This window comes from Salminus brasiliensis, chromosome 23 (genome assembly GCF_030463535.1).
Source record: "Salminus brasiliensis chromosome 23, fSalBra1.hap2, whole genome shotgun sequence".
In the NCBI taxonomy this organism is placed as follows: Eukaryota; Metazoa; Chordata; class Actinopteri; order Characiformes; family Bryconidae; genus Salminus; species Salminus brasiliensis.
In genome coordinates, this window is record NC_132900.1 from 24093956 (window position 1) to 24106455 (window position 12500).

A 12500-nucleotide genomic window follows, 5' to 3' on the forward strand; every position below is an offset into this window, starting at 1 on the left:
AGCAGCGCCACACTGCCAAACAAAACGTTATTCTAATTCTTTTGCTCATTAGCATATTCTACAGGTGTCCTCTTTAGTATGCAAACGAGCATCGGAGCAGAGAGGGCAGATCACGGTTTCCAAATTGTAATGGGAACTCACGATGCAGAGTGTGTGTGAGTGGGTGGAGGATCTTTCAAAACCAAGAATTATTGTTTTTAGTACAAATTACCTTATAGAATTTTTATCCCTTAAAATTGCCGGTAATCCCTCATTCTGTCATCATTTCTACAGTCGAGAGACAGTAAATGAGGTGCTTAGTGCTTCTCAGACTGCTATATGTAAATGAGGTCTGTTCTGATTGGCTGCCATGTATTTTGCCTCCATTCAAATATTGTTCCACTGGAAATCCCCTATGACTTAGCGTAAATGGGTGGGGCTAAACTATGACAAGATTATTAGGTGGGGCTAAACGGCTGTAGGTTAAATGGTTTGGGCTGAACTGCTGAAGGTTGAATGGGTGGGGCCAAACTGTTATATGCTGAATGGGTGGGACTAAACTGTTGTAGGTTAAATGGATTGGACTAAACTGCTATAGGCTGAATAGGCAGGGGTCTCAATGTGTGTGTGTGTGTGTGTGTGTGTATACTCACTTTGCCTCTAGAACTAGAGCCAGCACTCCTGCTGCAATTGGTGCTGCACTGGATGTCCCCGCAAAGTGTGTAATACAGCCATCACCAAGGTTAGATACAGTCACCTACACACACACACACACACACACACACACACAGCATGTGTACATCAGTAGCTTGCTTCAAATGTGCACCTTTAGAGCAAAAACACAGACAGAGGACGTGAGAGACAGTGTGTGTGTGATGTTCTTTCACAGTCTCTGAGCTGCTGCCATTTCACCCTGTAACTTCCTCCTACTCCCGCACCTCTCTTCACCCCCAATTAACACCTGCACACACACACACGCGTGTGTTTAACTGTAGCTGCTCATGTCCCGGTTCTGCAGCAGGCCGCAGTGGATCAGCGCTGAAACACGGCGAGGTGTTAATTAGCAAATCTCCCAGGAAAAGCTAAATACAGCAGTATGGCAGAGAGACTCTATCTCTTTTTTTCTCTTACCTTCCTTCTTCTTTTTCTCTCTGTTTCTGTCAATTCAATTTGCTTTATTAACATGGCATATTTACATTTGTATTGACAAAATAGTCATTGATTCATTAATCCTCATCCAGTTCTTCTTGGTCAGTGTGGCAGTAAGTTCGGAGTCTACCTGGAATCACTGGTCACAAGGCATGAATACCCCATACATAGGGCACCAGTCAATTGCAGGGTACCAGACAAATGTTATTATGAAACATAGAATGCCCTCTATAATGTTTAGGATAAAGACACAGGTTTGAAATCAAACTGGACAAATCAGACGTGATTACAGTTCTCATTCCAAACTTTATTTTAAGGATATCCATTTCAGTTTTACCATGTTGAATTGGCAACATTTTTTTTTCACAGTCCCTCTCATTTCAGGGCACCATAATGTTTTGGACATTTGGCCTCAGCAAAGTGTGGAGATGGTCCACAATCCAAAACATACCACCTTATCTGCAAAAAATGGGGTGGGATGTCATGATTTATACTAACACAGGTGCTGGTGCACCTGTTGATTGAGGCCATAACTGCTGAAGGCAGTAGCAGAATGAATCTAATGTGTATAGAAACATCTTGCTCAATTTTCAGAAAATGCCTCCAAACTCACTGAGCTGCAATTTGTCCTACAGCAAAATCACGGTCACAAAAGTACTGCTAAAGCAAAACAGGTGTATTTCAAAGTCCCAAATAGAAAGTTATTGTCAGTCACATTTATTTAATAAGTAAAACTTTTGTTCTAAATGTATAACATTTTATCATTTATCATTATCATTTTTGGGGCCCAGACAAAGCAAGAGCTGAAGATGGCTGCATCACCAGAGTAGATACTCAGCACCTGGTGATGTCTATGAATCAGGTGAAACAGATGAAACAGACTACAAGTGGTCACTGCATACAAGAGATGTGCAACAAAGTAGTAAACATGCCTGCTTTAATGTATGTATTTATTTCAGACTCAATCACAGCTTCAGACCCAATCACAGCACAGAGACAGCCCTAGTGAAGATTACAAATGATCTCCTTCTTGCCTCTGATCAAGGCAAGAATCATGTTTAGCCATACTAGACCTCAGTGCAGCCTTTGATACAATATACAGCCTTTGATACAATAGATCATACTATATTACTAGAAAGATTAGAGAAAATGGTTGGAATCACAGGAACAGCCCCATCGTGGTTCAAATCATATCTAACAGAACGCTATCAGTTTGTAAAGATAAAAGATTTATCTTCAAAATACACAAAAGTAAGATATGGAGTTCCGCAAGGCTCAATTTTAGGGCCGCTATTATTTACATTATACATGTTACCACTAGGCTCAGTTATAAGCAGACATTGCGTTAATTTCCATTGTTATGCAGATGACACACAGCTCGATATATCAGCCAAACCTGACGATAAATTTATATTAAAGTAAATGGAGGACTGTGTAAAGGATATAAAACTCTGGATGTCACATAACTTCCTTCTTCTTAACAGTGACAAAACTGAGGTTCTCCTTTTAGGTCCAAAAGACACTAGAAATAAACTATCAGACTTAATGTTAGACTTGGCTGATACTTCCATTATTCCTGGTCTAGCAGCTAAAAATCTTGGTGTCATATTCGATTCAGATTTATAATTTGAGCAACATATAGCCAATATTAGTAGGACAGCCTTTATGCAGCTCAGGAACATCACTAAACTAAGAAACTCCTTATCTCTACAGGACGCAGAAAAGCTAGTACACGCTTACCTCAAGGCTAGATTACTGTAATGCACTTTTGTCAGGTTGTTCCAGCAGGAACCTCAATAAACTTCAGCTAGTTCAAAATACTGCAGCCAGGGTCCTTACTAAAACTAGAAAATTTGACCATCAGTCCAGTTCTATCAGCTCTTCATTGGCTCCCAGTTAAATTTCGTATTGAATACAAAATTCTTCTATTAACATACAAAGCCCAACATGGCCTCACTCATGAGTACCTGCAGGATCTTATACATACATACATATTACAAACCATCAAGAATTACTTAGATCTCAGGGTGCTGGCTTCTTAGTAGTTCCCAAAATTCAGAAAACCTCAGCAGGGGGAAGAGCCTTTTCTTATAAAGCCTCTCAACTCTGGAATAACCTTCCAGATAATGTTCGGGACTCAGACACAGTCTCAATCTTTAAATCTAAGCTGACAACTCATCTGTTTAGTTTAGCTTTTGGTAATTAATGTTTCCTCTTAGATAAAGGTTGTAGGTCCATGAGTTCACAGACACAGAGAATTGTAGCACACTGAGATGCTGGAGCTGTTGTCTCACTGCTTGCATGCGATCACTCAGGTTTGTGGAAGGTGGAGCAGAAGGAAGCTAGTGTTTCAGGGAGCACCCGTGTCTGTGTTACCTTCTGGCTCTCTCGTTTTAATTAGGCTGTTATAGTCAGACCTGCCGGAGTCGTCAGACACACTCTGACTCTGCTCTCCGTAAAATCCTCGCAGAACAAACTCTCTCTCTTTACCTTCTCAGAGTAAATGGCCACCCAGCCCAACCTGCTGTAAGATTGCCCACTGAGGTCCCCTCTACCTGCGTCAGACCAGCTGCCACCTATCAGTCCGACCAGCAGGCCCCCCACCCACCACCACACATGCCAGACCAGTGGCACACCCTCCTGCCACTGCTACTTGTCTAATGACCATGTTAAAACCTAAATGGACTCTTAAATATCTGCCACTATTAATATTACCACTATTAACTATCTACACCATGATTAGTATATTATAATTATGATCAGAGCAGTTCAACAGTATAGATGGTTTGGTAACTTTTATCATTAATGTTTAAATAGTTCTGACCAGAGGAGGATGGGTCCACCTTGTGAGTCTTGGTTCCTCCCAAGGTTTTTTCCTCCAGCTCTGAGGGAGTTTTTCCTTGCCACTGTTGCCGTTGGCTTGCTCACTGGGGGTCTTGGATCCTTCATGTCTTCTTACATTATTTCTTTTGTGTCTCTGTCTTTTACCAATTACTAATTATATAAAGCTGCTTTGTGACGACAACAGTCGTAAAAGTGCTATACAAATAAATTTGACTTGACACATTGTGGTGCCCTGAAATGAGGGGACTGTGTAAAAAGTGTAATAATTTTAACATGCAATTGCAAATACCCTGAAATGAAAGTCTGGAATGTGAACTGTAATTGGCTGGATTTAATATTTTAAACTGTAGAGCAGAGGGGCATAAAAAGAAAAATGTTTTTGTCGTCATGGAGGACCCTGTATAATGAGAAAAATCTAAATGATCAAATATAACTAAATAATAGCAAAAAAATTATGTGATAAAATGCTATACATTTAGAAAAAGTGTTACTTATTAAATACAATAAAACTAGGGGCAAGGTGAGTGTATGTAATTGTGGACAACTTGTGGAAGCGCTGGTTGCCATAGTAACCTCACCAGAGGCAGGGAAGTGATGGTGTTGGTGCCAGTGAGTGTCACAGCCATGACAGCTGGGCAGGGCTCTCCGAAGGAGGCGGGGCTTCCATTATGAGTGACTGCTCCAATGGCGATGGTGTAGATGCTGTTGACATAGCCATCAGCTCCACAGTGATCGTTCATCAGCCCTCCGTTACCAGCAGCCCACACAAACACACTGCCCTTACCACCTCGGCCCTACTCTCTCACACATACACACCCACACAAACACACACATAATAGTAGTTGTTGAGTGGAAGCCTCCACAGTAAGTGAGAAGGTAGGGGTTTCTAATAAAGTGGACAGTAAATGGAAACACACAGTAGATGTTCCTAATAAAGTGGCCAGTGAGTGGAAACACAAGGTAGGTGTTTGTGCTATTGTGGCCAGTGAGTGGAAGCACAAGGATGGTGTTTCTAATAAAGTGGCCAATAAGTAGAAGCAGAAGGTAGGTGTGTGGTGAGCGGTTTCGAATGAAGTGACTACTAAATATGTATTTGTGTTTGTGTGTGGGGATGTATGTACCTTGCTGGTTCCAAGGTGTAAGGCTTTCTCTGTTATTGTGCCTGGCCCTGCCATTTCAGCCCCATTGTCCGTCGGGCCCCAGCAGCATGTGTAGATGTGGATGAAGTCGTTGTTGTAGGTCAGCGCCGAGGCCTCCATGGAGTCAGTCACTGAACCGTCCAACAGACGGATACCTTAACAAGCAAGCAGGCTATCACACATTAGCGTCGTCTGTGCAGTTACTGAGTTATCCATAATCTTACTCACCTCCTATGCGTGCGTTGAAAGCAATGCCTACTCCACAGTAGGAGTTATTAGCCTCCATGGCAACTTCACCTGCACACTTTGTGCCATGGCTGGGACAATGTGACATAATCCACACACACACAAAAACAAAACAAATAAATTTATTAATTCAATAACAATATTGAATCAATGAATAAATAACTCAATAATGAATAAAACTCAATTAGTTATATGTGGTTTTAAAGCACTGCTCATTTATCCTGTATGCTCAGATGAAGCAATTTAGGACATGCAGAGCCAATGTGATGAGATGTGTGACTGTCTGGATGATGGGGCATAATGGTACCCGTTCTCCTCGTCTCTCAGTGGCATGGGATCATGGGAAAGGCCGTGAGCGCCTCGCAGGTCAAAACTTGCAAATGCCTCCTACAGCCACAAACAAACAGCAAACTTCAGACAATCACAGTCAATGAGGTCAGGGCTGTTTCCAGTACAAAAAGCACCAAAAGTAGATTTCAGACTACAGGTGGTGGTCAAATGCATCTCAAGTTAGTCAGCAAAATCGCTGATCGCTGCATGGGACTGAAAATGCATATGTGCTCACTGTGCTGCAATAATCACAAGCTATAACATGTAAATCCCGGTCATGCTGCTAGTCATCAGCAGCCGGGGCCCCAAGAAAGCACAGTTGGGCTTGCTCTGTCCAGGGCGAGTAGATGGCACTTTATCCCCACATCACTCCAGTGCAATGCTGGCACAGGTGTTGCATTGGAAGCAGTTCCGAAAAAAAAAAGGTGATGGCTGCCTGTGCACGTGTCAGAGGAGGCATGTGGCGGAAGCAGTGCATGTGATAGGGGGAAAATATATGTATGAGTTGGGTAATTGGGCATCCAAATCGGGGAGAAAATGGGTAAATCAATATATTTCAATAAAACTTAAAAACCTCCTACACTGATTTAGTGGTCGGATTTTTTTTATCTGTTTTATATGTGTCATGGGTGTGTTTACACTGACATTTTTATGTGACCTGGCCTTATCCAGATATCATCTTGATACTCAAGATGCCCGAAGTAACCAGGCGTAAACGGGGTCTATGTGTATTCTATGAGTGATCTATAGGGACATATGAAGGCTCTGTAGTGGATCTGTGGTGGATCTATGGATGTTCCATGTGGGATCCACATAGGTGATGCATGGTTTATGTACAGAGATCTGAAGGGGGTCTGCAGAGGATACATTGGTGATGCATGGAGGCTCTACGAATGATCTGTTAGTAATCTATCGTGCATGGGATATGTGTGGGATAATCTATGGTAATGTGTAAAGGTTCTATTGATAATGTGACGGTGATCTGTTGTTAATCTATAGGTTATCTGAGTGATCTATTGGTGATCTGTAAGTGATTAGTTAGCAATCTGCCAGTGAGTTGTTAATCTATAGGTTATCTGTGGGGTATTCTAGTAATTTGCAAGATATCTATTGTTGATTTAGGATAAATCCCTTAATAAGATATAGTTCATTTGTGAGGAATCTGTAGGTAAACTGCAGATAATCTATAGCTTATTTGTGGGGGAATCTATGGGGTAATCTGTGAGGAATCTAAGAGTAACAGCTGTGCCAGCAGCTGTGGTTCTGTTTTCATAAATGAAAATAAAAAAAAAATAAAAAAATAAATGAGTCACGCCCTTGGTCTCCTCCACCTCTAAACTACTATCTATTCATTATTCAGTGGATTTGAGCATTCGCAGCTTCTCTTCTGCTTCAATCAAATGTTGCAAACATGATGGAAAAAAACACATCCAAAGAACCATCATGAAACGCCCTGTCTTTGTGATGGTCTGATGTAATCAGGAGATGAGAGAGACCCCCCGTTACACACACACACACTCGCTGCTGGGGTCCCTCCATCTGTCCCCCAGTAGGAGAGACATTTCTTTCATTAAATCAGCCGAAGCTTTTACTCCAGAGAAAAAAAGAAAAAAGAGAAAAACAGCCGTTGTGGCGTTCACTTTGATCTGTGCGGCAGTGGACAGATTACAGTGCGTATGAAACCTCGATTTCCCCCTGTTTCTACAACAGCACATTTCATACTGACCAACACAACAGCTACCACAGGAGTGTTTGTTGATATACGTGAGGGACACAGAAACGAATGCATGAAACTTGATTGGAAATTGAGAATGTTCCAATTTCAGCAAATAAAGCTTTGTTGACACCGGAAATGCTGTGAAAAGCCACAGTTTTGTTCCAGGAAAAATGGTGAATTATGCACAAGAATTATGGATGAGCAAACTGAGACCTCCAGTATAGCATGTTTATCTGTACAAATTAGTTTAAAAAAAGCTGCAGCAAAACTCTAAAACTTCTAAAGCTAATGAAAGAAACACTTACAAAATTCTTCTTCAAGTCCAGGTTTGAATGATCCACACCTACAAATTTAGAGAAGTACTACAGTCAAACATCAGGATCACATTAACATTACAGAGCAATACAGAGCACCCCCTACACTTCCTGTAGTGTTTTACAGTCTGTCAGAATTAATGTGTGGAACATATGAGCATTATAGAGAATAATAGAGTGCCCCCTTCACTCCCTGTAGTGTATTACAGTGCTATAAAAGAATGTGTGGATTATGTGAACATTATATCATGTGAACATGAAGTTTCCAACAAAGACTCACTTAGGCTTTTTAGCCTAATACCCACTTTAATACGGTTAGTATGGTCTAGCATCTCTCTATCTTTCTCTCGTGAGTTGATAGAAAGGAGACGAGTTGGAGATTTCTGCCTTTGTCCCACCCTAGGAGCCGCCAGGCGTTACTATAGAAACACACCCTACTTCTGCTCCATCCGGACATACAAACACACACACACACGCACACACACACAGAAATATATACATGCAAACTTTTAATGTTCTTTATAAATAGTGTGTCTGAGTATGTGCATGTGTGTGTATGGTGTGTGTGAGTGTGTGTGTGACAGGCTTATCTAAATGACCTGCTCTCCTGCTGATGCACCTCGCTTCCTCATTCACACACTCCAGTAGGAGACTCTTCCACATGATTGCTTTTCTTACCAGCCTCGACCTCACACACACACACACACACACACACACCCCTCAGAACACACCCAATGCTTCTCTCATTCTGACTGAGCAGCGTTCCTCAAACTCCATCCTGATGGACCGCAGCGGGGGATTTTTTTTATCCGCTTTAACACACCTGCTTCACATCATCAGCTAATGATCAGACCACTCACTCCCCACACTGTAACCCGCAGCACTGTGGCTACTTTACACATTAAGAGTCCTGGTCATTTAGACAAGCCTCACATTCAAAAGTTTGGAATCACTTGGAACACGTTTTGTCATGTTTATTTGATGGATATTAGTTCTTAAAATGTTTTTTAATAATATTAACGTTAATATAATGCTAGACCTTTATTTTGGATATTAACGTTAAGCATTGGCTTCAATTTTCTTTACAGACAAAAGCTTTAGTGTTAGTGAAGAGTGTGTGCATGCAGGATACTGGACCCACACTGTAATGATGGTGAACTGGGGCTAAATCACTGTATGCACTGCACAATATAATCAACACACAAATAATAAACACACACACATGCACACATATATTTCTGTCTCTGTCATTGTTCCTGTTTCTGTCCTCATCACAGTCCCTGTCTGTTCCTGTTCCCTTCCAGGTCCCCAGATCTCTCTCTTTCTCTCTCTCTCTCTCGCTCTCTCTCCATCTTTGTCCCCATCCAGGTCCCTGTGTCTCTCTCTTTTTCCTTGTCCAGACCACTGTCACTTTCTTTTTGTCCCCATCCAGGTCACTGTCTCTCTCTCTTTGTCCCCTTCCTTGTCCTGTCTGTGTTTCTCATCTAGGTCCCTAAACAATATCCCTGTAGCCTTTTTCTGTTTATTAAGGATTCTTTTTAACATTAGATGTTCCTCAGTAAAAATGTAGAAGTGTGATTTTGTTTATAATACTGAAAAAAATACTAAAAAGGTGAAATAAAAGGTTTGATTATCTAGAGCCTCATTAGAATGTGCTGAAGTGGACTACCAGCAGCTCACTCATGATGCTAGGAAAGACAGTGTGTGTGTGTGTGTGTAGAGGGCCTCAGAAAGTGGCACATTAGTATTCAGTTGACTGAGTAAGGCCCTGCAGTGCCGATCAAGCGGCCATCAGCCCTGGACACTCTGTTTCCATCTCTGGACCAAAGACAGACACACACACACACACACACACACACACACACACACACACATGTAACTACAGTCCACTGCAGTCTACAGTAACCTCACTCAACTCTCTCTCTCTCTCTGTACATTTCAATGATTTTTTTACATATGTTTTACCAATACCAATGGGAGAGCTCAATTGGCTGAATTTACGTAGATACAATGGAGGAAATTATCCTGATTGGACAACACACCCAAAGTGAATCTGCAGCAGCAGGTGTGTTTATTCCTGACTTGACCATATGACCTGAGAGACCAGTGTATGTGTGTGTGCGTGTATGTGTGTGCATACACGCATACAAGTCTCACCCCCATTACTTTATCATGCGAGAATGGAAACAGACATCCATGTTCACAAACACATACACTTTCTCACACCCTCTGGACCTCAGCACCCGCACTTTTTGCTGTTTTGATGCAACATACAGAGCCCAACAACCGTCGCCATGGCAACGGCGTGGCGGTCACATCACCCACAGTGGAAAGGGTGAGACAGAGAGAGAGACACATGCTTCTATCCATTTCTCATCCTTCAATCATGCGTCAGACTGCTAAACAAGTGAAAGAAAGACAAAAAAAGAAAACAGCAAGTGAGAAAGAGAGAGAAAGAGAGAGCGAGGGAGAGGGTGTAAGGAACTCACACACAAATAGTAAACAAACCCATAAAAGGGAGTGTGAGATATATATGGATTAATCAATAGGTGTGACACACACAAAGCTGTAGCTTATTGATTCAGATCGACAGATGGACCCTGATCCCCATAAAACCATCACAACCATCGCTGTTCTTCAGTTTAAAGGGCCAATACCACTGAAAGTTCAACACACTGTATCCTTCTGCTTTTTGTAGGAGCAAATGATACTAAATGTAAATGTGCTCAGCCCAGACATCCCAGTCCTGTAAACTAAACTGCTGAACAGCTCATTCTGAATTGACCATAATTGTGACATCACACATTTACATGTGACTAAGAATATTAAGGCAATATAAGGTTGTTTTTTTAAGCACATATCCTACATTCATCCCATATCTCCCATGAGCTCACTTACACTACTTACAACTTCTCTTTATCCCTTATGATTAAATATACTGTTTCTGTACCTTATTGATATATGTAGAGGGAATGGGCAGGGTTAAACTGCTATAGGCTGACTGGGTGGGGCTAAATATCAGTAACTGTGTGGGTTTTGTTCAGTTTTGGTAGCTTAGCTACTGTATGGACTAGGGAGAAAACTACAATTTGAAAATCTGTGTGTGTGTGTGTGTGTAAGAGAGAGAGAGAGATTAATGTATTTCAGTCATCAATAATAGATTGCAGTGTGTGACTGGTTGATGAGGTCACTGATGATCATTGGCACAGTTTTAGAGTATAATCAGTTTGATCAAAAGCAAAAAGATCAGTTGTGAGAAACACTGCAGAAATGGGAATTATGAAAGAATTAACCAGGACAGAAGAAACTCTGCAAAAACACCAAACAAACACACCAAACAAACACATAAATAAATTAACACACAAACAGAACCTCAAAGGTTCCCAGAGCTTCAGACCTCAATAATTAGCTGCTGATTTCAGTGAGCAAGAGCAAGACTGTTTTTATATATACCCATATATTATTCTGTGGTGTAGGTGTGTTTAATGCAGTAGTGCTGGTGTAAGATTATCCTGTGGTGTGACTAGTATATAATAGAGCCAATCATGTGGTATGAAGTGTATAATCAATAATCCTTTGTGGTGCATAGTGTATACAATCCAGATTATCCTGGGGCGTAAGATGTATAATCATAAAGTCAGACTGTTCTATGGTGCAGGGTGTATATAATACAGATTATTCTGTGGTGTGAGAAATCTAATCTGGATTAACCTGTGGTGTGGGGTGTGTATATTCCAGATTATCATGTGATTTGAGGTGTATAGTTCAGATTATCCTGCGGTGTGCGATGTATAACCCATATTATCCTGTATAATACAAATGATCATGTGGTATGATGTGTATAATCCATATTAGTCTGTGATGCACAGTGTATATAATTCAGATATGGGGTGTGTGTATATCCAAGATTATCCTGTGGTGTGGGGTGTAAATACTACAAGCTACTAATTACCATCTATTCACAGTCTGAGTAGGTGGATTTATGTAAATTAATATTTTTGCGACCTCACAAAAGTGCTTAAATAGGGCATTTTATGCAGTCCATGTAGTGAACACTTTTAAAATCACAATAGTAATACATCAAATTTTTTGTATAAAAATATAAAGAAATTTCATGAAATTCAATTAAAGTATCTCTTTAAGGAATACAGTGCATTACTGCCCTGTCTATTAACAGGATTTTGTTTTTACACTGTGGGAAGATTAGATAGCTAACTGCTTCAGTATAGGTGTTTTTCAGTATGAATTTAATGATAAACAAAAACACTTGTTAGAAATAAAGTAAACATATTCAGGCAGAATAGGCAGTAACAAGCAATAGTAAGCAAGTGTATTACTTTCAGTTGAGCAACTGCACATATACTCCAAGTGGCGCAGTTCTTGTGTATGTGTGTACGTGTGTGTGTGTGTGAGATGACCGTATCAGACGGTCCCTTTTAAAGGAGTCGCTAATGATTAGCATGAACAGAAGAAAAGCCGCAGCTCAATCTGCTAATTACCTTTAAAAGCTCTCTGCACAATTCACCCTGTCAACAGAGACACAGAGCACCAGCGTGTATGTGTGTGTGATGCTAAACCACAGGAAAGACCCTAAGAAGGGAACCACCACTGAATGCACACACATACTGTGATAATGCCTCACCGAACCCGGTGAGGAGACACAAGTTACTGGGTAGATTTTGACTAAACAAAAGAGTGGACTGTAGTTGCAGTATGGAAACGGGACGATGCTGAATAATTATTTCACAAATTACGTGATTTATTTATAGTGGTGAAAACATA

At 41.0% G+C, this 12500-nt stretch overlaps 1 protein-coding gene across 1 annotated transcript in view; it reads right to left on the minus strand.

The window, feature by feature from the left end:
* LOC140545938 (PC3-like endoprotease variant B) overlaps positions 1–12500 on the minus strand; it is an 83762-nt gene that overhangs the window by 23023 nt on the left and 48239 nt on the right. Inside the window, exons 6-11 of the mRNA XM_072669011.1 lie at positions 7710–7747; positions 5665–5744; positions 5340–5428; positions 5094–5266; positions 4551–4766; positions 633–736 (exon numbers count right to left, since the gene is read on the minus strand). Coding sequence (XP_072525112.1) covers positions 633–736; positions 4551–4766; positions 5094–5266; positions 5340–5428; positions 5665–5744; positions 7710–7747 — 700 coding nt within the window. The remainder of the gene's footprint in view (positions 1–632; positions 737–4550; positions 4767–5093; positions 5267–5339; positions 5429–5664; positions 5745–7709; positions 7748–12500) is intronic.